Genomic DNA, 22,332 nt, shown 5'->3' with positions numbered 1-22,332 from the left:
TGTCCATAAGGAGCGTTAGGAAGCCTATAGCTTGTATTAAGTTGTATATCTAGTATGTTTCTATTTTTCAAATCTTGGTTTAATTAAAAAGTACTCTCAATTGAAAATTTCTGGCAGTGTGCCTGGATCCATAGTGGGAAAGTAAGCCATTTTCAACTCGTAATGAATCCCCATCTATTGTCTTGGACTTAGCCTTATGACACAGACCGCCTTGCACTTAACTTCATTTCCTTGCACTTGAGAGGTGGATGAACTGAGAATAATTCATGGTTCTGTTTTCAAATTGAATGTCTCAGTAGCCAACAACATTTCCTCAGTTTGACTACAATCTCCTAGAATACCTTTACAATGGGTTAATTATCTTGTCTAATTATATGCTCTTGTATTTCTTATTATTTAATGATTATCTAAGTAGAATGATGGATGAAGAGGATATAATCACTTCAGGTGACAAATGATATATTCACAAAAGAGGATGGTGAGTTCCTGATGAAGAATGGTGCTCTGCCGAGGAAAGGATACGTGCTGTGGAAACGGGTGGCTGTCCACATGCTGCAATTCGTGAAGTATCAGCACTAAACCTTGGCCCGCTGAGGAACTTTCTAACTTGTTCAAAGCAGACATACTTCTTTGTGAATCCGGGGGAGGTAATTTATTAGAGAATGCATTTTCTCAATATGAATTTCTCTGAAGAGATCTTGCTAAAATCTAAATTAGAATGATAAAGTTGTTATCTTGATTTACCAATTGTAGAGGTCATCACAACAGAAATATACTGACACATGTTTGAAGAAGTTGCTCTAGTAATAAGGATATTGGGAAATATATGACAACTATTTGGGAGCCTGTGATATCCAAATTCAGGCAATCTATTCTAACGAAAATTTCACTAGGGAAGAGAAGGCCCATGTTTGAATTCAGAGCTAATGTGTAGTACTCATTGTATCTGTTAACAGTTAAAGTCTTATGATAAGTGTGCATAATTGTGATACGCAACTGCTGTCTCTACTGGAACTGGATTACAACTAGAGAAGATTCAACTTTTATAAAGTCTTTTATGTCTGCAGATAATTTAGCTGCCAACTTTAGCAGGGAGCTGGCTGACTATATCATTTATATAATCGATGTATCTGGTGGTGATAAAATTCCTCGGAAAGGTGGGCCAGGCATCACCCAAGCTGATCTTCTAGTATGTAGCTTAATATTTGTAATTGCTTAGTATTGTAGTTGATGTTGTTTACTCTGGAAGTTAATGTGAATGATTTGTTGCATTTGGTTGTAGGTGATAAACAAGACTGACCTGGCACCAGCAGTCGGAGCTGACTTAGCAGTAATGGAGCGTGATGCACTTAAGATGCGTGATGGAGGGCCTTTTCTCTTTGCTCAGGTTAGTTGAGCCAGTATTTGCATTTGCTTGATTTAAGCATGAAAGAACCTGGTGTTTTCTGACCTGTGGAAGTTACTCAATTACAAAAAATGAAGAAGTTATTTTTAATCTGTTTACTTGAACATACAAATTTTTAATCTCTTTTTAGCTGCAGAAAAGATTTTAAGAATCTGTTTGCTACAAATGCTTTATGTAAATGTTTTCATTACCCTATGGTATTTTTCAACCATCTATACGAACAGAAACCTGTTTATAAATTTCCCACAAAGTTCCTGCCTTACCCCATGACATGAAATTATTGTTGTTAAACATGAAAATTTTCTTACTTTCGAGCTGCAACCTGCTATTGGGAATTTTAAACAATTTTTTCTCTGGATGATTTATGTGAATATTTCGTATACAGGTCAAGCATGGGCTTGGTGTGGAGGAAATAGTGAACCACATTTTACAGGGTTGGGAAGCAGCAACTGGGAAGAATCGGCGTTGATGTTTCCTCTGTAATATCATTTTAGTTTATACTTGAATCGTTTCATCTTGAAATCTGTAAACCAGCATGTAGCAATAAATGTTCCCTCTCATGGCTTTCTTTATGAATTTGCAGATATGAATCGTTTAATTAATGATTAATATCATCCCAGACCCAATTGAGTTTAGATTCTCTCTACATGCTTTGAAAATTAAATGATTTTAGTGCCAAGATCAGGTTTCTTGTGTTCAAATACTAGTCAGAGAGTTGATTGATCACTACAACTTTAATTTTCTCAGTCATCCACCGAAAGGATAGTCTGATTTGTATCCAATATCAATTTATATTCTTAGCGTTGCTTACCCCTGGAAATCATTTAGAATGTCAATGTTGATTGCTAACAATATGACTGTTTATTAGTAGAATTATAACTCCACCAACAAAACCAAAATTTCTCCCCTTAAATGAAACCCATCTGTGAATAGTCCATTCCAGTTGGTTAGGACGAGCTAGAGATCATGTGAATAGATGTATAGTTTTAGGTTCAATTCTTCATCTGAGCATTCATGATTTAAGTGGGGGCACATAACCTGGCTTGAATATTTTGGTTAAAAAAAAAAAAAAAAAATCTGAAGTTAAATAAAGACCTTTATTTATAGTGCTAAGGTTTGTAAGTTAAAGAAGAAAAAGTTTATTGCCCTGAAACAAGTCAAATTCGGACCAGGCTTTTAACAGTCCATACAAGCCCGCTCTCCACTGTTGCAACAACAAAAACAGTAGCTGAGGCGATCGTTCTTTCTATCCCACCAGTCTGATATCTTCAAATTTGGCAAGTTCATCAACACAAACTTTATAACCCTCTGAATAAGTTTTCCAACGTTACAAGAATCATTCAATTTTGATTTTTACAGTTCAATTTATGGTCAAAACACCGAAGCATGTTCATCTTGAAGAAATTCCAAGATTTGAGTATAATTTTCAAAGCATCACAACTTCCTCATTTCAACTCCGATTCTTACATTGTTCATTCTTACTCGTTACAAATTTCATCAACATTATTCTTTTTCATTCAAATATCATTTATGACCTGAAAATACTCAAAGTATACCTATGATCCCATAAAAGGTATTTATGATATAAACTCAAATTTTGCAACTTAAATTCACTTTCACACAAATGCTCTAAATAAATCACTAACTAAACGCGTATTTTCAATTTCTTATCAAAAAGTTAAACCAATGTATTATGCCATTTACCATTCAACTTTCCATTCTTCCCCGAAAATATTGACTGTAAGGGAAATCTTTAGCTATTCTCCATAAATTCAATCTCACACTATAAACCTAAACTTCATTGTCGTAATAATCNGCAACAACAAAAACGGTCGTTGAAGCGATCGTTCTTTCTATCCCACCAGTCTGATATCTTCAAATTTGGAAAATTTATCAACACAAACTTTATAGCCCTCTGAATAAGTTTTCCAACGCTACAAGAATCATTCAATTTTGATTTTTATAATTCAAGTTATGGTCAAAACACTGAAGCACGTTCATCTTGAAGAAATTCCAATATTTGAGTATAATCTTCAAAGCAACACAACTTCCTCGTTTCAACTCCGATTCTTGCATCGTTCATTCCTACTCGTTACAAATTTCATCGACATTATTCTTTTTCATTCAAATATCATTTATGACCTGAAAATACTCAAAGTATACCTATGATCCCATAAAAAGTATTTATGAAATAAACTCAAATTTTGCAACTTAAATTCACTTTCACACAAATACTCTAAATAAATCACTAACTAAACGCGTATTTTTAAGTTCTTATCAAAACGTTAAACCAATGTATTATGCCATTTACCATTCAACTTTCCATTCTTCCCCGAAAATATTGACTGTAAGGGAAATCTTTAGCTATTCTCCATAAATTCAATCTCACACTACAAACCTAAACTTCATTGTCGTGATAATCTACGCACATTGTCAATACATTGAAGGATTCTCACAACCTTGTAACCATCATTTAAATAATCATAACCAAATCCATAGCTAGTAAACCAATGTAATTGAATACCCTTATGATTTTTAATGATGTTTTTCTGAATGTTGTGAATAAATCCTGGATTATTAGGGGCTATAGGTAACTTCCTATACCTTCTCGAAAATGGATTTCATACAGCTTCACCAAATTTGCTATTGTTGATCGGAATACAAAGTAGCCCATTACAGGAACCCAATATTTTCATGACACTTGGGAAAGGCTTGTTGAGTCATGTTATTTGTTGACTACTAGAATTGAACTCTTGATCATCCACACTTACTACTTAATAGATATCGCTAGTGAGAATGATATGAAGGTTGGTGTCGACATCAATGGATTGTTGAAGATGCCTTTTAATGAAATATTTGTCGTCGATCAAAGCACGATGTGACTTTGATAAGCATCTAATTGAAGAAGAGACTATATGGGTACTTTCAAAAGTATTTCTTCAGTAAGTATTTTTATCATGAGTCAACTTATGAAGATGTATGTGGATATTCATTTATGATGTTTGTACATTTATTTGCTTAAACACAATCGTGTCCGTAGTTTACACATGTTGTAACATATTGCATAAATGTGTACACATTTCTTTAGTCTGAACTTATTGCAAACATGTGTGCACATTTGAGTTAGTTGTATAAACATTTTTCTAGTCAGATCTTTTAATACAGGTTTCATGTTTTCATTGTTTGTTAGGATATTTTCCAGTTCTGAAATCTACGTGAAAGGTCCATATACAGATGTCTAACATTTCAGAAGTGATCCACGAAAGCTGTTGTATCTTTTTCAAATGTGATCCAACAATGTTGTTGAGAACTTTCCTAAAATAGCCCAACATGTGTAAGCCTTTGTCAGGCTGTGTGTACTAAGGGTTTGTTGAGCAAGGATTATATAATATCTTCTTCATCCTCGCGTTTTCTTTTAACCTAAATATTCCATTGCTTGTTCTTTGAAATTCCTTAAAGAGTTTATTCATTTTGGTCGGGTTCCTTCTGTTTTTTGCTCCTTAAATTTCTCATATCTTGTTTGAGTGTTTTTGGTAGAATATGGTTCCTTTGTTAAATGTTTGATGGTAGTTCAAGCTGTGGAGCTAAAAGTTGATTTTGGCCATTGAAGCTTGAGTGGGGCTTGAGCTGTCCAAGTGGTTTCTTGGACTCAAGCAAATTGTAGCAGACTGTTGGAGCTATAATCAAAGGGTGGAGTTAAGAGTATTGTAAAACAGAGAGTGTTTAATATTGTTTTGCTTAACTTCAACTCTGTAACTGACTTGAAAGTGTTTACTATAGTGAATTTGTTTGAACTGGATATGGTCCCATGGAGGCAAGCTGTTGGCCAAACCATGTAAAAATCCTTGTATTCTTTACTTTTAGTTCATGCATGATGTTGTATTGATGTTAAATGACTATTCCCACAAGCACTAATGAACACAATCAACCTATTCCGCAAAATGTTTAATGAACTAGATTAAACACAAACTTTCATCATCTATCAAGTCTTCCAGGAATTCTGACATTTTATAATCACCTAAATCTATCAAGGCTAAATAGAGTTTATGTAATTAGCAATAGACGATGTTAATACCGAAAAACCCACGAATCCACTACAAAAATTGCCTATAACCAGTAGATATTTTGAAATTATAAATAAATTTTATTGCAAAGTGAAGTTGTGTGAGAAGACCGGTATTTATAATTTAATGATCCTAATCCTACTGGCATTAGAAATTATAGAATAAAAAGTGCACGCAAATTGATCCAAATACCTCCGAATTAAAAAAAAAAAATCCTACTGGCATTAGAAATTATAGAATAAAAAGTGCACGCAAATTGGCCCAAATACCTCCGAATTAAAAAAAAAAAAAAAAAACCAACCTTAAATTAATAACTTAAAACTAGACTTCAGCATTTAATCATCTATTTTTTATTAATCAAAGGGCAAGACTTCAGTATTCTGTTAGTGTATGCCCTAGGAACCAATCGTGTCATCGGTTCCGAGGCATTATGTTTTGTATATATATGTGAATGTATATAGTTTGTATATACATTTTATCTATCAATTGAAGAAAGTGTTCTTATTTCACATGTGGTTTATTGTCCATTATATATATGTATTACATGTGAAATGTCCGGATGATACAAATCTTTAGAATATCAAAATCATCAAAGTATTCCCTACATAGGTAATATTAATTGGCCAATAATATTACATAGTAGGCATGCTGAATGCCTCTGTAAATATCATGTGATGGTATTGGTGTGGGTGATTATAAAAGTTATATCACTAGGGCATTAGCATGGATACGCGGTTAGTGAACTGTTTATCGAATATGGCCATTATGATGAATCACATAGACATTTAAAATCTGTCAATGATTTTCATAAGATCGTACTAGGATATTATTAATCCTTAGAATGAGTATCACGGTTGGATTCTGCATAAAGCATATGGTCATATGGTGTATAAACATGAGGTAATCATGCCATGTGTTAATAAGCCGATTTGGCCATGTGTTGTTTATGTGTGAGGACAAGTGATAATCAATATGGGATCTGTTGACTTGGTATAGATTGATATCAAATTCCTAGACAAATGTCAAGATACATTGGAAAAGGGAAATCTCCGGCCGGGGTACATAAAATGTTACATGAAAGGTTGTTTCATGGTGACACGTTCCATAGTATTGAATAAAATTAAGATAAGGATTTTGACATACTATGAATCCATTCTTAATTGGGATTAGACAACGGAAGGATTTGATTATGCAACGTGTATGACTGTAAAAGGTCGTTGGAGTACACCTTCATGGACTTAGGGGTTATGGAGCATTGCTAGATGCTTACCATAATCCGTGGGAGTTTTGTTCAAATAGTTGTGACAAAACATATCGAAATAGACTGTGTATTGGGCCCATGGCTAGGCCACAATGAACCTGAGGTCACACATAAAAACTAAGGAGAATGAAGAAATAGCCAAAGAGGTTGATATCCAAGGTTGGCTAGCACCTATCAAAGGTAATAAAGTTATTATATAATCATTTCTTTATATTAAATTGGATTTACAAGGGGTTGTAACTGTAAACAATTTAAGGGTTAAATTGTTATGTAAACAATTTAAGAGTTAAATTGTTAATTATGATTAAATGTTAATCCAATGTTATAATTTAAAGAAGTTTAACAACTTCATAACAATTATGGAATTGTTTAAGGAAGTCCAAACAATTATTGAATTGTTTACAGGATTCCTATATAAAGAAAATGATATATCAATTTTTGTGAAGAGAGCAAAAAATCTCTAAGAACCCTAAATCTTTCTCTTGGTCAAATTCTTCTTCCCTTGTGTGGATACTCTTTTGCTTAATTTCTCTTGAAATTAAGAGGCTCCAAGGTTGCTAAGGGCTTAAGGTAATAGTTCTACCTTACTTATTTCAATTTGATTGAAATTTATTTTTTAAACTATGACTATACTTGTTATAATGATATGCTTGATTCTCCATGCATCTCTTTCATATTCAACTATCAATTTCATTAATCCAGGGACTACCATATATGTGAGATGGCATTAAAATTAATTAATTAATTTTTAATTTGTCATGTCATCTTTGTCTACTCATTATTGTTGTGTGTGATTTTCTATCAAGTTCGGAGAATTGCGAGGTTATAGCTCAATCCAAAGCTAGCTCGACTTAACTGGTTGTCTGACCAGCATAGTTTGTCGAGTTGTAACTCTACTAGCAAGTTATTCTCGACCAATCCTTATAGTATTCAACCAACTCACAGATAACTTCAAATCCTAGGTATCTTAGAAGGGATCAGATCGACAATAATCTTGGTGCAATCACAGCGCTCAATCGCGAGAATATCAGAGTTGTGTATTCAAATTATTTGCCCAATCCATTTATTTTCGCTTTTTCCTTTGTACAAAATCTGTATATAAATCATCTCTAACAATGAAAAATAGGTTAGCAAATTATTCTAGGACTATTATTGTAAGCTCTCACAGCAAATACAAGAACAGTGGACGTATGCTCAAGAGTATAACTTGCCGAATCACTTTAAAAACTTTTTTTTCATTTACTTAACTGCATTTTCCGTTGACACATTGTTTGTTACCCGTAATCACACATTGTTGTTTACTCATTTTTGTTTATACATCAGTTTCGATCCTGTCAAGGTCGATCGGATCACTCTAATTAGTGTATTTCTGCATCAACAATTATTAAACTTATCGAAATGAAAAAATAAAATCAAGGTATATATATAATTTTGTCATGAATATGCGGTAATAAACGGACGTGAGAATAAAGGGTGTTTCTGATATTATTCAAAGATACTGAACTTTCTAGAATTTTATTATTAGGAGTGTCATGATATTTACCCAAACTCTCGATTTTCCAATCCAGACGGCATTGTCGTTTTACACACGACGGCGCGGAGAAGAAAGGAAATTACGAGAAAGAAGATTTAGCAGCAGCACTTATCAATCAATTTCAAATTTTCAATCCCCAATTCTCTGAATCAATCAAAGATTCAAAATCCAAATTAGGGTTAATAATGGCGGAAGAACAAGAGAGACAGAAGAGGGTTGTGGTTGAATCGCTGGGATGGCTTACGGAATCATCAATCATGCCCAAGAAACAACGCTCAATCGAAGGAGTGGGTCCATCCTCCATTTTAGAACTGAAGGCCCAGCTCTACAAGTCCCAGGAAGAATCCAAAAAATCCAAAGAATTGAACGGTCCTGATGTCGAGTTTCACCGCGCCAAGAAGAAGATTACCTCACGTGATTCCTTCTCTTCCAGGAACTCCGGCGTCGAAGCCCGCTCTCTCAAGTACCTTCCTTTTCTCTTTCTGGGTTTTCATCGAATTGTTTAGATTATTTCCATTTCAGGCATCAAAAGATTAGCTTTTCATTCCATTCCAGTCTGTTAAGAGTTAGATTAGTCGAATTTTCCCTAGTATGAATGATATTTTGATAATGCTAATTTCTCATTCGAGTGATTTATCATCGTTACATGTCATTGTCACATAAAAAGACAACTCTGAGGTGGAGAACTTTGGATGTATACTATTATACTAATGTTTGTTTCATTGTGTATAAATGAAGAGACAAGCTTGAGTTGAAAGCGGTGAAGGATGGGTCAGCGAGCTATGCAGCACTGGAGAGGAAGGCCGAGTTATATGAAAAACTGGTGAAGGGAGAATTGTCAGATGAGGAAGATAAGGAAAAGTATTGCGTGGACTTTTTTCGTAAGGGAATGGAGCAGGAATCAGAGCAGCCTCAAGCTTCTGATGCTTCTGTCACCGTAGCAACACAAGACGAAGCAAGTGAGAATGATGCTTCTATGCTCTTTGACATGAAATTTGTAGCACCTGGACGAACAATTGGAACAATGGATAACAATGAACATAAACGATTTGTGAGGTAAAGTTTTTAATTTTTTTCCGTTATTGTGTTGGTATACTGCTGTTATTATTTAGCTAGGATAAGGTTTTCTGTGTTATATTTACCATTTGGCATGTTTGTGTTTTTTTAACTGATGGATGGGATTAAGCAAACATGACTTGGAGTGACTCAAAATTGCTATGATTAACTAGGGTGCAGATTCTGACATTTAGAATTCTGGGAGAGTTTAACATATCCGTTGGTGCTTATATTTAATTTACAGCAACCCTTTAGTGAGTTTAGAATAGTCTGTGAATGTTTTCTGCAAGATTTCGGCTGCAGTGGTGTATGGGTTCACTGCGTTTGAGTTAAATTGTTTAGAAATTTTGTTTTAATATATAGTTAAGAAGAATATTCTAGTGTTCAATTAATGTGAGTGTACTTGATCTACTGATAGAATCTAGAGAATATATCGATGGTAGAGCTTTAAGGTAATGTATTAGGTGTGATTTTTACAAGAACAATGGAATGTAAGTAGATACAGCAGGATAGGAGATGAGCATTTCGTTAGTGCCTGAGGGATTGCAGTTTGAAAGTTGGTAATGATAGAAGGAATGGAGGAGGTATGCCTTATCAAGTAAACAAATGTGGTGGAGAACAAGACACATAGGGAAAGTAGAAAAAACAGAGTGATGATAAATTGATAGAATTGGGAGAGTCTTTTTGAAACAGAATCTCGCCTTGCATTGTCTGGAGAAGCATTGCACTTGACCAACTGCTGGGGACAAGCAAAATGTACACTAGGATCTAATCTCGTGCCAAAAAGAAGAAAGGGACCATTAAAAGATGAATAGTGCTTGCAAATATATGGTTGTTGTTTGCTGACAGATATCATTTACTATGATCTCTGTCATTCTACCAAGACTCATTCCATTTTTATGGTTTTTCCTTCTTTTCAGGGAAGTTCATGAAGAAGTAAACGATGCGAGGGAAAAGGCATCTGAGCTCAAAGTGCGCAGGCAAGAGCAAGCAGAAGCTCGTCGTGAGAGGCTAAGGCAGGCCTATCTTCGGAAGTTGCTGGAGAAACAAAAAGTTGCATCCAATACAGAACAGAAATAACTAGAACATTTTTCTTGGAGTGGGATTGGCCACATCAATAATGTTATATAGTTTCTCACCCTGATTTCTTAATTTGAGGGGGCAGAAGTGTATTCATATTTGCCAAACTCTTGAATCTTTGACTTGTATACTCCCATTTTTCACTTGTGTACAGAACAGTAATTTCTGGAATGAATTAGATTATTAAGGTTGAAATGTTGAATATGTCAATCAAGAAGATCTCTTGCAGAGTTAATGAACTAGATATATGTTTGAAAGTGGGTGGTTGCCTCATGGACGCTACAGCCAGTTTGGCTTCCTTTTCTTTTTTTTTCTTTTTTTTCCTTTTTTCTTTTTCCCCCTATTAACAGCTTGGAAATGAGAGACTAAAACCGTGTGCGCCAAAAGGCAAAATTATTGATAAGAAAGTTTGAGCAGGGTTTTTGGCACAGATCATAGTAATCTAAAGTTCTCTAAATAACAAAAGCAATAATGCAGCAGCTGGAACTAGGTGATTGCTTAGGAAGCAAGCTGTTAAATTACAGCAGAAATGCCAAGAGCCAACCCAACACAATTAATTCCGTGCCCAATTGATACAAAAATATGATTATGCACTACTGACCACATGCCACATTTATTAAATAATGCCCATATTATATCTTCATATCAATACAAAAATCAGCAAGTGATACTCTAACATGGTTCCCATTGCTTAAAAAGCAAGCTTTTAATAAAATTAATTAATATTAGTTAACAACGTCTCTATTTCAAGTCACCCACTACCACAAGCATGGGAAATATTATGGCCAGCACTATTTCCAGCTAAGATTACACTAACTAAACCAAGACTTAAATTATAATCACATGCCATTAGTTTAATTAATATTGGGTTTTAGCTAGAAATTAGGGTTTTGCATGGTTACGTGCCAGTACACAAAGTTTATTCTAGGCTGGTCCAGAGTTTAGTGGGGTGACTAATTAAAATTATACTGACAGCACACCACCTTTAAATGATTTTGTTTGTGGTTAAACCAACATAACATAGTTGGCAGAATCTTAATTATATGCACAAACAGTCCCTATAAAACCATTTCCACTATCCATTTTACTCACAGAGTCTAAATAACCTGCAAATTTCCACCAAGTCAGTTGCGCATTTGTTCTTAACAGTTGAAGAACTTGGTGAGAAATGGAGGGTTACAGAAAGAGAATGACTTTCACCATCTACATTTTGGTTCTTCTGGCTTTTGTTACTTTTGGGGCCAACGCTCAAGATGTTGGGGCAGTCGCACCAACACCAATGGAAAGCAGTGGAGTAGCTCTGAGTGTTCCAGCTCTACTGGCAGCCATAGTTTCTCTTCTTGCTTGGTTCTTTTAATTTTTTTTTTTTTTTTATTTGTTATTTTTGGTTACTTGGTGAATGTTTATTGAGTTGCTCAAACTCTTTGGTTGCCTATATGGGGTTGTGTTTACTTTCTGCTTTTGAGAATGTGAAAGTCTATTGTTCTTTTAAGAGATGAATTTTTCATAATTATATATGCAATTAACTTACCTTTCTTCATCTTTTAGTAGCAATCAAATAGCTTCTTTGCAAACATACATCAGAAAGAGAACCAGGTACATAGATCTTAGCACTTCTTTTCATTGTTATTGAGAGAGAACGTGATTACAATAATTTAGATTTCAACTTTCCAAGATAACCCTACTCAAATTCAGTTTCCAGAAAAATTAGATTGAACAGTAAAGTAAAGCTTAACCAATTAACTGAACCATGAATCTAAGTTTGATATTATGTTGTTTTCCATAACCTTTACCTATAAGAGCAGCGCAAAACCAAAATTTAACAATAAAGTTTTAACTACCCTATGCATTTGAGTATAGTTAAACTGTAGTTTTCCCAGAAAGGATTTGCTTGTAGTTACCATTAAACTCATTACTGCATATCATAAACCCAACATCATATCTGCATCTATATATATAATTTTTTTAAAACCATATGATGATTCTGAACTCTGCAGAACATCTAGATTATATGAAAGGAATCTCTACACATACGAACACAGACAGACGAATAAATGCCAGAAACATAACCATGTATGATATCAAACACAAAGCTCTGTATCAAAAACGGAAGCCTGAAATGTTACTTTCGCAATACCCTGCACAACTATATTCTGAAAATGAAGTCATTGTTACTTTATAGAACCAAAAAGATCTTCATAAGAACGATTAGGAGCATCAGCACGAGAGACTATCTCCACGACTTTGTAATGTGATTCTGGATGGATTAATGCCTCAACAGCAACTTCTGCAACCTTATCTCTTGAAATGGTGCCTTCAGAAAGAGTATCCTAAAAAGCAAAAGAGAGAGAGTCAACCAGCTTGTTGGTGTACTTGAGTAAGCATAAAAAGAAATCTCTATGTGGAAAGGGGCTTAACGCCATTACCTCTGGCTCCATAACAAGATTTCCTGTTGGTGGTTCATTTCTCAATCCACCAGGCCTTATAATTGTGTAGTTAATACCAGATTTCCTTATATATTGCTCAGCCTGGAGCTTTGCTATTAAGGTGAGACCGAAGACATTCAGAAAGATATAAGCTGGATTCAGTATTTGCCCCATTGCAGCTCCATTGACTAAAATGGAGCTAATAAGTATGAACCTGTTTACTCCAACTTTTCGGCATGCTTCAACAAGGTTTACTGTGCCAAAATTATCAACCTGCAATAATAACATCAACAGAAAAGACAATACATGAAGATACTCCCAAAAAAAAAAAAAAAAAAAAAAAAAAAAATGAAAGATGAAGAAAGTTAAACTTGATAGTGGTTGCTTGAGTGAAGTTCGCTTAATGTTTTAATTTTACCCTTTTCATGCATGTTTGGCACCTTGAGCTCTTTTCAGGCAAGTGACAGCAATTGAGCAAATAAAATTTATTAAAAAATTTCTCAATTCTCTCAGCACCAACTCCAGTAGGTGGTATCAGTAGCCAATAGCTAGATACTTATGAAAAATCCAAATGACTCTTTGAAAAAAACAGTTTCTAGAACCTAATCTGTGCCTTAATAAACATAATGCAATAGATAAGAACAAGCATATAAAATCTACTAAACTGCTACAAAACCTAGTTACCTTCCAAGGAGCAAACAAATCCCAACCAGGCTGAAACCCTGTAGCACAAATAACAGCTTCAGAATCATCACCTATTGCTTTTGCAAGTTTGGCAGACCCCTCGGTCACATCTGCTTTCACCTACAAAATAAAACATAATCATAAAATTTCACAAAAACTAACAAAAGCCCAAATTGAAATTCAGTTTCAACTGAAAGAACTAACAATTTGAAGAACTGGGTTGTCCTTGGAAAGAGTAGTTTTAGCCTTGTCTAAGTCACGAACACCAGCCTTGACATCAAAACCTTTTGCTAGAAGTTGTTCAACAATTCTTTTGCCAGTACTTCCCGTTGCTCCGGCCACAAATATCTTCTTCCTCTTCACATTTAATTTCTCTTCAGTTATTTCACTAGCTTCCATCTAGACAGTACAAATTCTCTTTAGTGGTCATCATTTTCATTTATTGGCAACTAAACACTCAGCAGAGAACGAAAATAATAATAATAATAAAAAATAAAAAAAATTAGAGAGTTACCTTAATGGAACCGAATGAAAGAGGGGTGGGTTTGGAGAGAGGGGAATGGCTGTGGTAACGGTAACGGGAAGAGTGGTGCAGAGTCCAGAAAGTGGGAGAGTTTCTAAGAATGAGAGGAGTGGCCATAAAATCCCTTGACTGCTCAGCCGACTTCCCTGATCACAAAGCTGTGACTATGACACTGCCACGTTGCTTCACTTAGTATGCGATCTTTCTTTGTTTTCTTCCTCAATGAAATTTCTTTTTCTTTTTCTTTTTTTTCTATTTACTTCCTTTCCAATGAGTTACTCAATCTTAAGATCTATTAAAATCAAACCCACCTCTCTTCTCTCAGAAATGCATTGAAAACTTCCTATAATCTCAAATACATGAGGAGATATATTTCCCTTTATATCTGGGTCAATAGATCAACAGCTATACAATACTGCTCAGCAAACTCTACAGAACAGGAAGCCTTTTAAGCAATTTACAACAATGTACATAGCCAAATGCCTATTTGCTCAATAAAAGCACATGCATAAGAACAGCACTTTGCAAATTGTGTCCAACAGTCTGAATACACAAGCAGAAGAAGAGGCAATAAAGAAAAAAAAACAACTGAAACAATGGTTATACTTATAGATCAATATTTTCATCTTTCATTCATCTGCTAATAGAGTTACAACAAAAAAAAAAAAAAATTATTACAAGATATTAAATAGAAAATATATAGATCTTCTGCCTGGTAATATCTCTAAATTCTCCAACTATTAAACCACTGTAATTCTCTATTCCATCCTGCCATAGACATATACGGCTCCAAAGATGAGCTCTGCTGGCAGATTCCATTCCATGCACCTGAGATTCATTACTCTGTCAACATGAACAAGTATTCAAGTAGATTAGCCAGATTAATACAATGCCTCAACTACCGAATGACCATTACTTTCTAAATATCCCCAAATTGTGGGAAAACAATTAGTTATCAAAGAAACTTTTGATATACAGAGAAAATCGATTAACAAGAGCATGCACAGATCCATCCAAGCGACACCAATTTTAAGACTACAAACCTTATATTTTTCTATTGGAGTTGCTCTTCTTTCACATCATGATATCATATGCACCATTCCATCGGCTATCATCACTCTATTGTCATCTTGCAGTTTCTGAACAATTACAAAGATTACAATTAATATTTAGCCTTCCCTAAGGCAAGTCAACATTCGCAAACAAATTAATGGTACTTTAGGAATATTCATCTCCAAAAGTTAACCCTCAGAAAGAGAAACAAAATAAACCGTTATTCATGTTCCTAAAGCACTGTTATCATTAAAATAATGCAATAAAATCAACTTCACCTCCAATAGGAATGTTATCTCTGCACTTGAATAACGAGCATCTGATCTACCGTTCACAATTCCCTCTAGTTCTGAAATGGTTATCAAATCCAAGCGGTTTGTTCTCATATGTTGACCAAATATGGAGTTAAATGCTTCAGTTCTGCAAGAGAGGAAGAGAAAAAATTTAAAACAATAACATAGCTAACTTCAGAATCAAATGATAAATTGGGGTAAATAGATAAGATAATAGTTCCTGCTAGCACACAGACCTTTGAGGTGAGATATTGAGAGCCGAATCGCCTGAAGGAGGTTCATCTATGTCCATGGCATCCATTGTTGAACTAATAAAACAAGAAACGGAAACAAGACAAATAATGACAAAAGTTGGCCCAGATACCAAGGCTACAATAAAAGGATTTAAAGAAAAATACACACAAATAAACCTTAATTATCAAGAAACATGCAACACTTAGATACTAAAGGCATTAGCCAGCATATCCCAACGCATGACCAAGTAAAGGAGATCAATATTTGCCCTAGCCTTCAGCAGTTTTTGCCACTTCCAAATACTCAACTTCTATACATAAATCAAGCAGCCCAAGAATACTACCATTCCAGGCGAAGGCCCCTATTACATACTAACCCTGGGCATAAGTTAGACTGCATGATTTTGTATTTTCTCATCTAAATATATCCTTATAGTTAGCAATCATGTGAAGTGGCACGATACAGCCTGTGATAGGCCCTATTATAAGCAAAGCTTTCAATCTAAATGAATGTAAATACAAAGATCAAAATGGTGATGCTCCTGTTATGTATCTGAAATTATCCGAAAAAGAACAAGGGTTATTGAGCTTACCGTTCATTATGAGTGGGACCATTGTTTTGTCTGTCATTTCCTCTGTGGCGATGCTCTGCTCTTTGATTTTCGTCCGATTCTCTCTGCCGTTCTTGTTCACGCTCCTCCATCTCAGTCAATTCTTTGTGATATATTGCAAAATTTAGAACTTTTAAGGCGGCTTCAACATCAGACTTTGAAACCTGCCAAGAAATGGATAAAAGAAAACCATGCTTAATAACAACAGTTATGTACAGAGGTAACAAAGAAGTGTCCTCTGCCAAGAAACAAAAGTGAACAAATCCCATTATATCAGCACATCAATGAGAAAGAATAATAAAGAGTGACAAAAATTAAGTACCTTCCTGCTCAACTTCAATTTAGCATGGGCAGTTGAGAGACGTATTATGGTTTCTAAGGTTCTCGCTGTAATAGGAAGAGTTCCTCCAGTCTGAAAAAAACAGCCAACATATCAAATGATTAAAAGAGTTACATTGTAATAATGTCTAAGATAGTTTGCTATCTAGTCACAGAACTAAATCAACCTTTGCATTTGAACCCCCATTCCTCAGCTCTGCATATGCTGTTGCAATGTGTTCAGATGCCTGTGGATAAACAAGTAAAAGAATAAGCGGTGGACAATCAGATTACGCTAAGGTCGGTTCAAAGACAGCTCATGGACTACTATGGAAAGCCCAAAAAAAAAGATGTATTGGTCATCTTAAATTGATGGAAGAAGATTTCACAAAAAAAGCAATTTAAATGAGACGAGAAAAAAGGCAGCCAACCAAAAAACATGATAAATACATAAAGTGTCACAACCTCATCAGTTAGCTCAGGCTGAATCCTATGCTTTGCATAATGAATATACTTCTTAAGAAACTTGATGGTGAGTGTATCCCGCTTCTGACCCCTTTGTGTTTTCTTCCCATGAAGCATTCTGTTATACTTGACAAAGACAGATTGGTCAGTATCAGCTTCATCTTCCCTTCCATATCTTGAATTCCCTTCTAGTCCTGCTTCTCCTGTATTATTAGGTTGCATTAGCTAGCATTTCCAAAAATACTACAGAGCCTACAGACCCTTAGATCTTAAGAGAACTGCAGAGTTACCTCCATCAATTACAGACCGAAAACGGTGCATCCGCAAGACATGATCGGAGATTTTACGGTCAATATCAGGGTCCATTTGATCCAATACAATGAAGAGTAAATCAAAACGAGAAAGCAAAGAATCTGGAAGCCCAATGTTCTTTGTAGGAGTCAATGAACGGTCATACTGTATATCGCACCAACAACCAGCACAAAATCAAGTCAAGCAATTAAAGCATCAAATGGAACAAGGTATCTGTTCTTGGTATAACACTTCACTAAAAATAAGCAATAAAAGTACCACTCACAGTTCCATATATAGGATTAGCAGCAGCCACCACACTGCAACGAGCATTCAGAGATGCATGGATACCAGCTTTAGCTATAGTCACAGTCTGCTGCTCCATAACCTCATGTATAGCAACACGGTCTACATCATTCATCTTGTCAAACTCATCAATGCAGACAACACCTCTGTCTCCAAGAACCATGGCACCAGCTTCAAGTCTTCTTTCACCTGGACACAAGACTATTATTTTCCTGAAAGGTAACATATACAACTAAATTGCTTAGAGGCAATTAAGGTGCTATACCTGTTTCTTGATCTGAAGTAACAGCAGCTGTCAGCCCCACCCCAGATGAACCCCGTCCAGTAGTTGATATGGCCAAGGGAGCAATATTCATAATTGCTCTCAGAAGTTGGGACTTGGCAACAGATGGATCACCAACCATCATCATGTTAATGTCCCTAAAAGAAAATAGGCATTAAGCTATACTCCTGGCTAAATCATGAAACAGTCTGGTTTGTAGATAACACATATGGTTGGAATACAGGACTATCTTGTACAGTGCCAATCAAGTATATTAAGACATAACAGAATTGAAATGTGACTCACCCTCGTAGATGTGTACCATTCTTTAAATTCTTCTCCACTCCACCAAGCATCAATAAAACCACAGCTTTTTTTATCCACGAATGCCCATATATAGAAGGTGTAAGTGAATTACCAAGTAGATCAAATGTATCATCTCTCTCAGCTATCTTTTTTATGTTTTTTAAGTCTTCTGGAGTGTAGATAGGTGCATTTGCTTCTTTGTTAAGTAGAGAAACATTGTTAGCAATGAGAACAGTCCTGCATAAGGAAATCAACTTAATCATACTCAGAAGCCAGCAACATCTTATTATGTAGAAGGACAAGAAAACAAGGCGTATAATGAGAGTGGAGCTACCTGAATACTCCGTTCACACTACCCTTGCTTTTTCCAGGAAGAGCTTTATATATCCCTACAATGGCAACACGATCTCCAGGTTTGCATGAATCAACAAGGTCATCCTCAACTATGACATCTACTGTTCGTGGAAGCTGACCAGGAGCAGCATTTTCAGGCACTTCTTGTATCGATAAGGTTTGATGATCTTTGTATTTGCACAAACCATACTCAGTCACCAATAAGTTTCCATTATCATCCTGAAAACAGTATTTTCCTTGAGAGAGCCATAGACAACTACAGATCGCATATACAAAACATAAGACTTGAGATTAAGGATTACCCTTGTGGGATATACGGTGCCAGTTGGCACACCCATATTTGATGTAATATCTCGGTATTCACGAGTAGTGAAGTTCCCGGTTGTAGGACAGAAATGAACACTTTTAACAACTTTTGGCCGTACAAGAGAACCTAAAAATGAGATGACCGCCTGGTTAGATCTATATACATTGAAATCATAGACAAGGATACACTTTCACGAAGTTATAAGATAAAACATACAAGAAGAAGAAAAGGAATAGGAAAAGAAAAAATGTATCAACCTGCTGGTAAGTATATGAATTTTGTAAAAGTGGATGCACACATATTCTATCTTGAGAATACATTCACATCATTAGTCTCATTGATCATACTAAATAAGTTTAAATCACCGGAGTTGGGAAAACACACTTAACGAAATTAAAACCAACTTCAAAACCTAACACAGCTTTCCAGCGTTCATTTTAGCTTTCACATTACTGGGATTATACTAGCATCACAAACTAGATAAAACAAACAAGACAATTGAACAAGGGTTGATACCAATTGATTATAACTATCAAGCAATAAAAGATAGCAAGGTTAAAAAATTGAATTATACATTTAGTGACAATGCCGACGACGCAAACCATGGAGCCGATGAATTGAGAGAGAAGTTCTCTCGGAGTGACACGACGCGAGACAAAAGGGCCTTCAAAGCCCACAAGAACTCGTTCCCCTTCCTTGAGGTACTTGGGTTCAATATTGCGTGCCCATTCTGTGGCTGCGTCACAGAATGGTTGCAAGTACTCACCCGGATTCCTTAGAAGCCTAATTGCAACAAAAGAACAAAACAAAAACAATAAATCATTAAAATAACAGTTATTAAATAAACACTGATTGGCTTCTCAAACCTGTAAGCAAAAAGTAAAAACCTGGGAGGCAAATCTTCACGGAAAGTGTAGAGATCGGAGATGTTGACGATGAGGCGGCGGCGTTTGTGGTTGATCATAGCCTTCAACTCATCTTGGTAAATCTAATCAAATACAAAATTTATTCGCATAAATACATAATCGATTAAAAAAAAACACACAGAGAGAGAGAGAGAGAGAGAGTAAAAGAAATGGAGACGTACACTTAGCTCCAAGAAATCGTAAAATTCTCGCTTGCGTTCCTGAAATTCTTGTTGATTGACATCCATATCGTTTGATGGGTAGGGTTTCCTGGTTCCGTCGGAGACTCTCAGATCAGAGAGAAGAAAGAATGAAGTTGTCAGAAAGAAGAGGGCTAACGTGTCTTTTGCTTTTTCACCTTAGCCATTAGCTTTGTGATTTGGCGGGAAACGACCAAAGATTGGCTCTCTCTTGGCGGGAAATCGAGGATAGTCAGTTGTAATATAATAGTCTGTTTGGGGACTTTTCTGTCATTCTATTCAATTTGTGTACTTGGAAATTGGAATTAACAGTTATAATTTATAAACAGAAAATACTACATTCAAAATATTTTGATATTTAATTTATAATGTCTTTCATATATAGAACATAATATTTTCCATAAAAATAAACATGGGAAAACATTTTTAAATAATTTTATAACCAAATTTGTAAATGAATTTATATTTCTTTTTTTCTGAATACAATTAAAAAAAAAAAAGATAGAGAAAATGACAATTTAATGTTAAAATCAGTGTTTTAAAAACCAAAAGTAGTGAAACCTGGCAAAGTGGCCGAATCCCAGGTTGACCGGTACTTTAACCAACGGGTCAAACCAGTGTTCAAATGTTTGAAATCTAACAAAAATATCCCTAAAAATGATTATAAATCCCTATAGGTTTGAAATCTTGCAAAAACATCCCAAACACCACCTTCAGCGTCGGCAAATAGGGCATGTTTTCGACGACAACAACACTCCCTATCACCACAAAAACACTCCCCTTAGCTTCTTAACCAAAACACATCTCACCTCTTTGTTTACCTCACCAATTGCCGACAACAGCAAGTTTTTTCCAACAACATGGTTTTGCGATTTCCGATCATTCACTCACCAGAAATCAATGTTTTAAAAATCTACCTGGCGTGAAACAAAGTGATCAGGTCGACCACTTTAACCAGTTGGTTCAATCGATGATGTCATCATGTTGACTTCAGCATGACGACACCCAAAAAAAAAAATGTCTCAAAGACAAAAAAAAGGCTAGCTTTCTCTACACACTTCCACATGTCAGCATGGCACCCAAAAAAAAAATTTCCTGAAAAATCACAAAGAAAAAAAATCCTAAGCTTTCTCTACACACTTCCACAACACTCCAAGAAACAAAGAGAGAGAGATGACAAGACTCTCACAATAACGGCATTTCCACCTCCCTCCACTTTGCATCTACCTCCCCCCCTTCCCTCCTCTCTCTCTACATCGCCCAAGTAAGTCTTTTTCTTCTCATTTTTCATGCTTTCTTATCTGGGTATTTGCTCTTTTTCTTTTTCTTGTTCTTGTGTTTTTTATTTTGACGTGTGTTGTTTGTTTGACTTGAACAATCATCTTCTATGGGAGAGAGAATCATTCCTGAAAGTAATTGCTGTCGAAGATGAGATGAAATGAAGATAACGAAGATGAAACAAAGCTGCCCACTGAAGTGGAAATGGAAAAATTAAGAGATGAAACGAAAAAATCGATGAAGAAATTAAGAAATAGACTAATGGAAGAGGGCAAATATGGGTTAGCGCTTGAAAGAATGAAAAATTGAGGAAAAATGTTAAAAAAAATTACATTTAGGAGGGGGGTAGAGTTGACCCGGTTTTTTCCCAAAACCAGTTGGACCGGCAGATTGCTATGATATCTCCGATCCAACCATGGGTCATACTGGGTGAATTCAATTATCCGAGTTTTATGCTAATTTGGCCCGGCTGAGTGGTCGGATCCCTGTTGAATAGGCCGGGTTTTAAAACATTGTCGAAAATCACCGCCGTCGCTACCATTCCACTCACCAGCTTTGTTTTAAAAATCGGACTAACCAGTCCAACTGAGACCCGACAGCTTCTCCGGTTTGGTTTAGGTCTTAATGGGCTTTTTGTAATATTTTAAAATTATAAGGGTTACTTTGTAATTTTATAGAGATGTTTTAGAGATATGTCAAAAGTTTTGGGATTAATGTAATTTTTTGGGGCATTTTTGAAATAAATAAAAATTTTAGGGACTAATTTGAACTTTTTTAAGGGAATTTTTTGTAATATATTAAAATCTGAGGGATTAATATGTAATTTTTTGTAAAATAAAATTATCACTGACGTTATCGGTCCAACCGATTGGACCGGTTGACCCGTGACCCGGACAGCAAAACGGATTGCCCTCCGATTCGGGTTTTAAAACAATGTTCACCAACCCTTCTTCTTAAAAACCCTTAACATCCCAATCTTCAATTGCTCGTAGATCGTTGCCCTAATTTCTAGAGTTTTCAATGAATAGGAGATTTTATAATCCGACCCAATGAAAGCCTCATGTCCCAGTTGAAACGGCTAGGCTGGGCGGGTTTTAAAACATTGGTTAAAATGGCA

General features: G+C 35.5%; 3 protein-coding genes and 1 pseudogene across 4 annotated transcripts; 2 read left to right on the top strand and 2 right to left on the bottom strand.

Annotated features, from left to right (window-relative positions):
- Positions 1-489: 489 nt before the first annotated feature.
- LOC116137948 lies at positions 490-2,007 on the top strand (annotated as a pseudogene).
- Positions 2,008-8,298: 6,291 nt separating this feature from the next.
- LOC116138095 (uncharacterized protein At4g18257-like) lies at positions 8,299-10,595 on the top strand. The gene is made up of 3 exons (XM_031423828.1): positions 8,299-8,727; positions 9,003-9,320; positions 10,241-10,595. Exons 1-3 carry the CDS (start codon positions 8,450-8,452, stop codon positions 10,398-10,400), a joined length of 756 nt encoding a protein of 251 aa, XP_031279688.1. The 5' UTR covers positions 8,299-8,449; the 3' UTR covers positions 10,401-10,595.
- A 1,860-nt stretch (positions 10,596-12,455) lies between these two features.
- LOC116138088 (uncharacterized protein At2g34460, chloroplastic) lies at positions 12,456-13,915 on the bottom strand. The gene is made up of 4 exons (XM_031423818.1): positions 13,715-13,915; positions 13,511-13,630; positions 12,827-13,099; positions 12,456-12,730 (listed from the first exon to the last, which is right to left on the bottom strand). Exons 1-4 carry the CDS (start codon positions 13,907-13,909, stop codon positions 12,572-12,574), a joined length of 747 nt encoding a protein of 248 aa, XP_031279678.1. The 5' UTR covers positions 13,910-13,915; the 3' UTR covers positions 12,456-12,571.
- A 632-nt stretch (positions 13,916-14,547) lies between these two features.
- Positions 14,548-20,081, bottom strand: LOC116138085 (DNA replication licensing factor MCM3). 2 transcript variants are annotated; one of them, XM_031423815.1, is made up of 17 exons: positions 19,920-20,081; positions 19,720-19,820; positions 19,407-19,615; positions 18,828-18,958; positions 18,506-18,744; positions 18,172-18,408; positions 17,869-18,023; positions 17,584-17,792; positions 17,297-17,462; positions 17,007-17,209; positions 16,730-16,789; positions 16,546-16,635; positions 16,206-16,387; positions 15,616-15,687; positions 15,365-15,506; positions 15,077-15,172; positions 14,548-14,854 (listed from the first exon to the last, which is right to left on the bottom strand). In XM_031423815.1, exons 1-16 carry the CDS (start codon positions 19,983-19,985, stop codon positions 15,113-15,115), a joined length of 2,322 nt encoding a protein of 773 aa, XP_031279675.1. In that variant the 5' UTR covers positions 19,986-20,081; the 3' UTR covers positions 14,548-14,854; positions 15,077-15,112. The 2 variants fall into 2 exon arrangements, with proteins under 2 accessions (XP_031279675.1, XP_031279674.1); XM_031423814.1 differs by having other exon boundaries at positions 14,846-14,876.
- Between the last annotated feature and the right edge of the window lie 2,251 nt (positions 20,082-22,332).

This window comes from Pistacia vera, unplaced genomic scaffold, assembly GCF_008641045.1.
Source record: "Pistacia vera cultivar Batoury unplaced genomic scaffold, PisVer_v2 Contig338, whole genome shotgun sequence".
Lineage (NCBI taxonomy): Eukaryota > Viridiplantae > Streptophyta > Magnoliopsida > Sapindales > Anacardiaceae > Pistacia > Pistacia vera.
The sequence above is the reverse complement of the archived record's forward strand: the minus strand, read 5'-3'. Positions and strand labels throughout refer to the sequence as shown.

What these genes read in the sequence shown, in the direction of transcription:
- LOC116138088 (XM_031423818.1), bottom strand. Translation starts at nt 13,909, where the DNA reads ATGGAAGCTAGTGAAATAACTGAAGAGAAATTAAATGTGAAGAGGAAG. An exon ending in ACAACCCAGTTCTTCAAATT is followed by an intron (nt 13,631 to 13,714) that starts GTTAGTTCTTTC and finishes TTTATTTTGTAG; the next exon opens with GTGAAAGCAGATGTGACCGA. An exon ending in ATCTTGTTATGGAGCCAGAG is followed by an intron (nt 12,731 to 12,826) that starts GTAATGGCGTTA and finishes TTTGCTTTTTAG; the next exon opens with GATACTCTTTCTGAAGGCAC.
- LOC116138095 (XM_031423828.1), top strand. Translation starts at nt 8,450, where the DNA reads ATGGCGGAAGAACAAGAGAGACAGAAGAGGGTTGTGGTTGAATCGCTG. An exon ending in GTCGAAGCCCGCTCTCTCAA is followed by an intron (nt 8,728 to 9,002) that starts GTACCTTCCTTT and finishes GTATAAATGAAG; the next exon opens with AGACAAGCTTGAGTTGAAAG. An exon ending in GAACATAAACGATTTGTGAG is followed by an intron (nt 9,321 to 10,240) that starts GTAAAGTTTTTA and finishes CCTTCTTTTCAG; the next exon opens with GGAAGTTCATGAAGAAGTAA.
- LOC116138085 (XM_031423815.1), bottom strand. Translation starts at nt 19,985, where the DNA reads ATGGATGTCAATCAACAAGAATTTCAGGAACGCAAGCGAGAATTTTAC. An exon ending in CGTGAAGATTTGCCTCCCAG is followed by an intron (nt 19,616 to 19,719) that starts GTTTTTACTTTT and finishes TGTTGCAATTAG; the next exon opens with GCTTCTAAGGAATCCGGGTG. An exon ending in TACTTCAGATCAAGAAACAG is followed by an intron (nt 17,793 to 17,868) that starts GTATAGCACCTT and finishes TCTTGTGTCCAG; the next exon opens with GTGAAAGAAGACTTGAAGCT.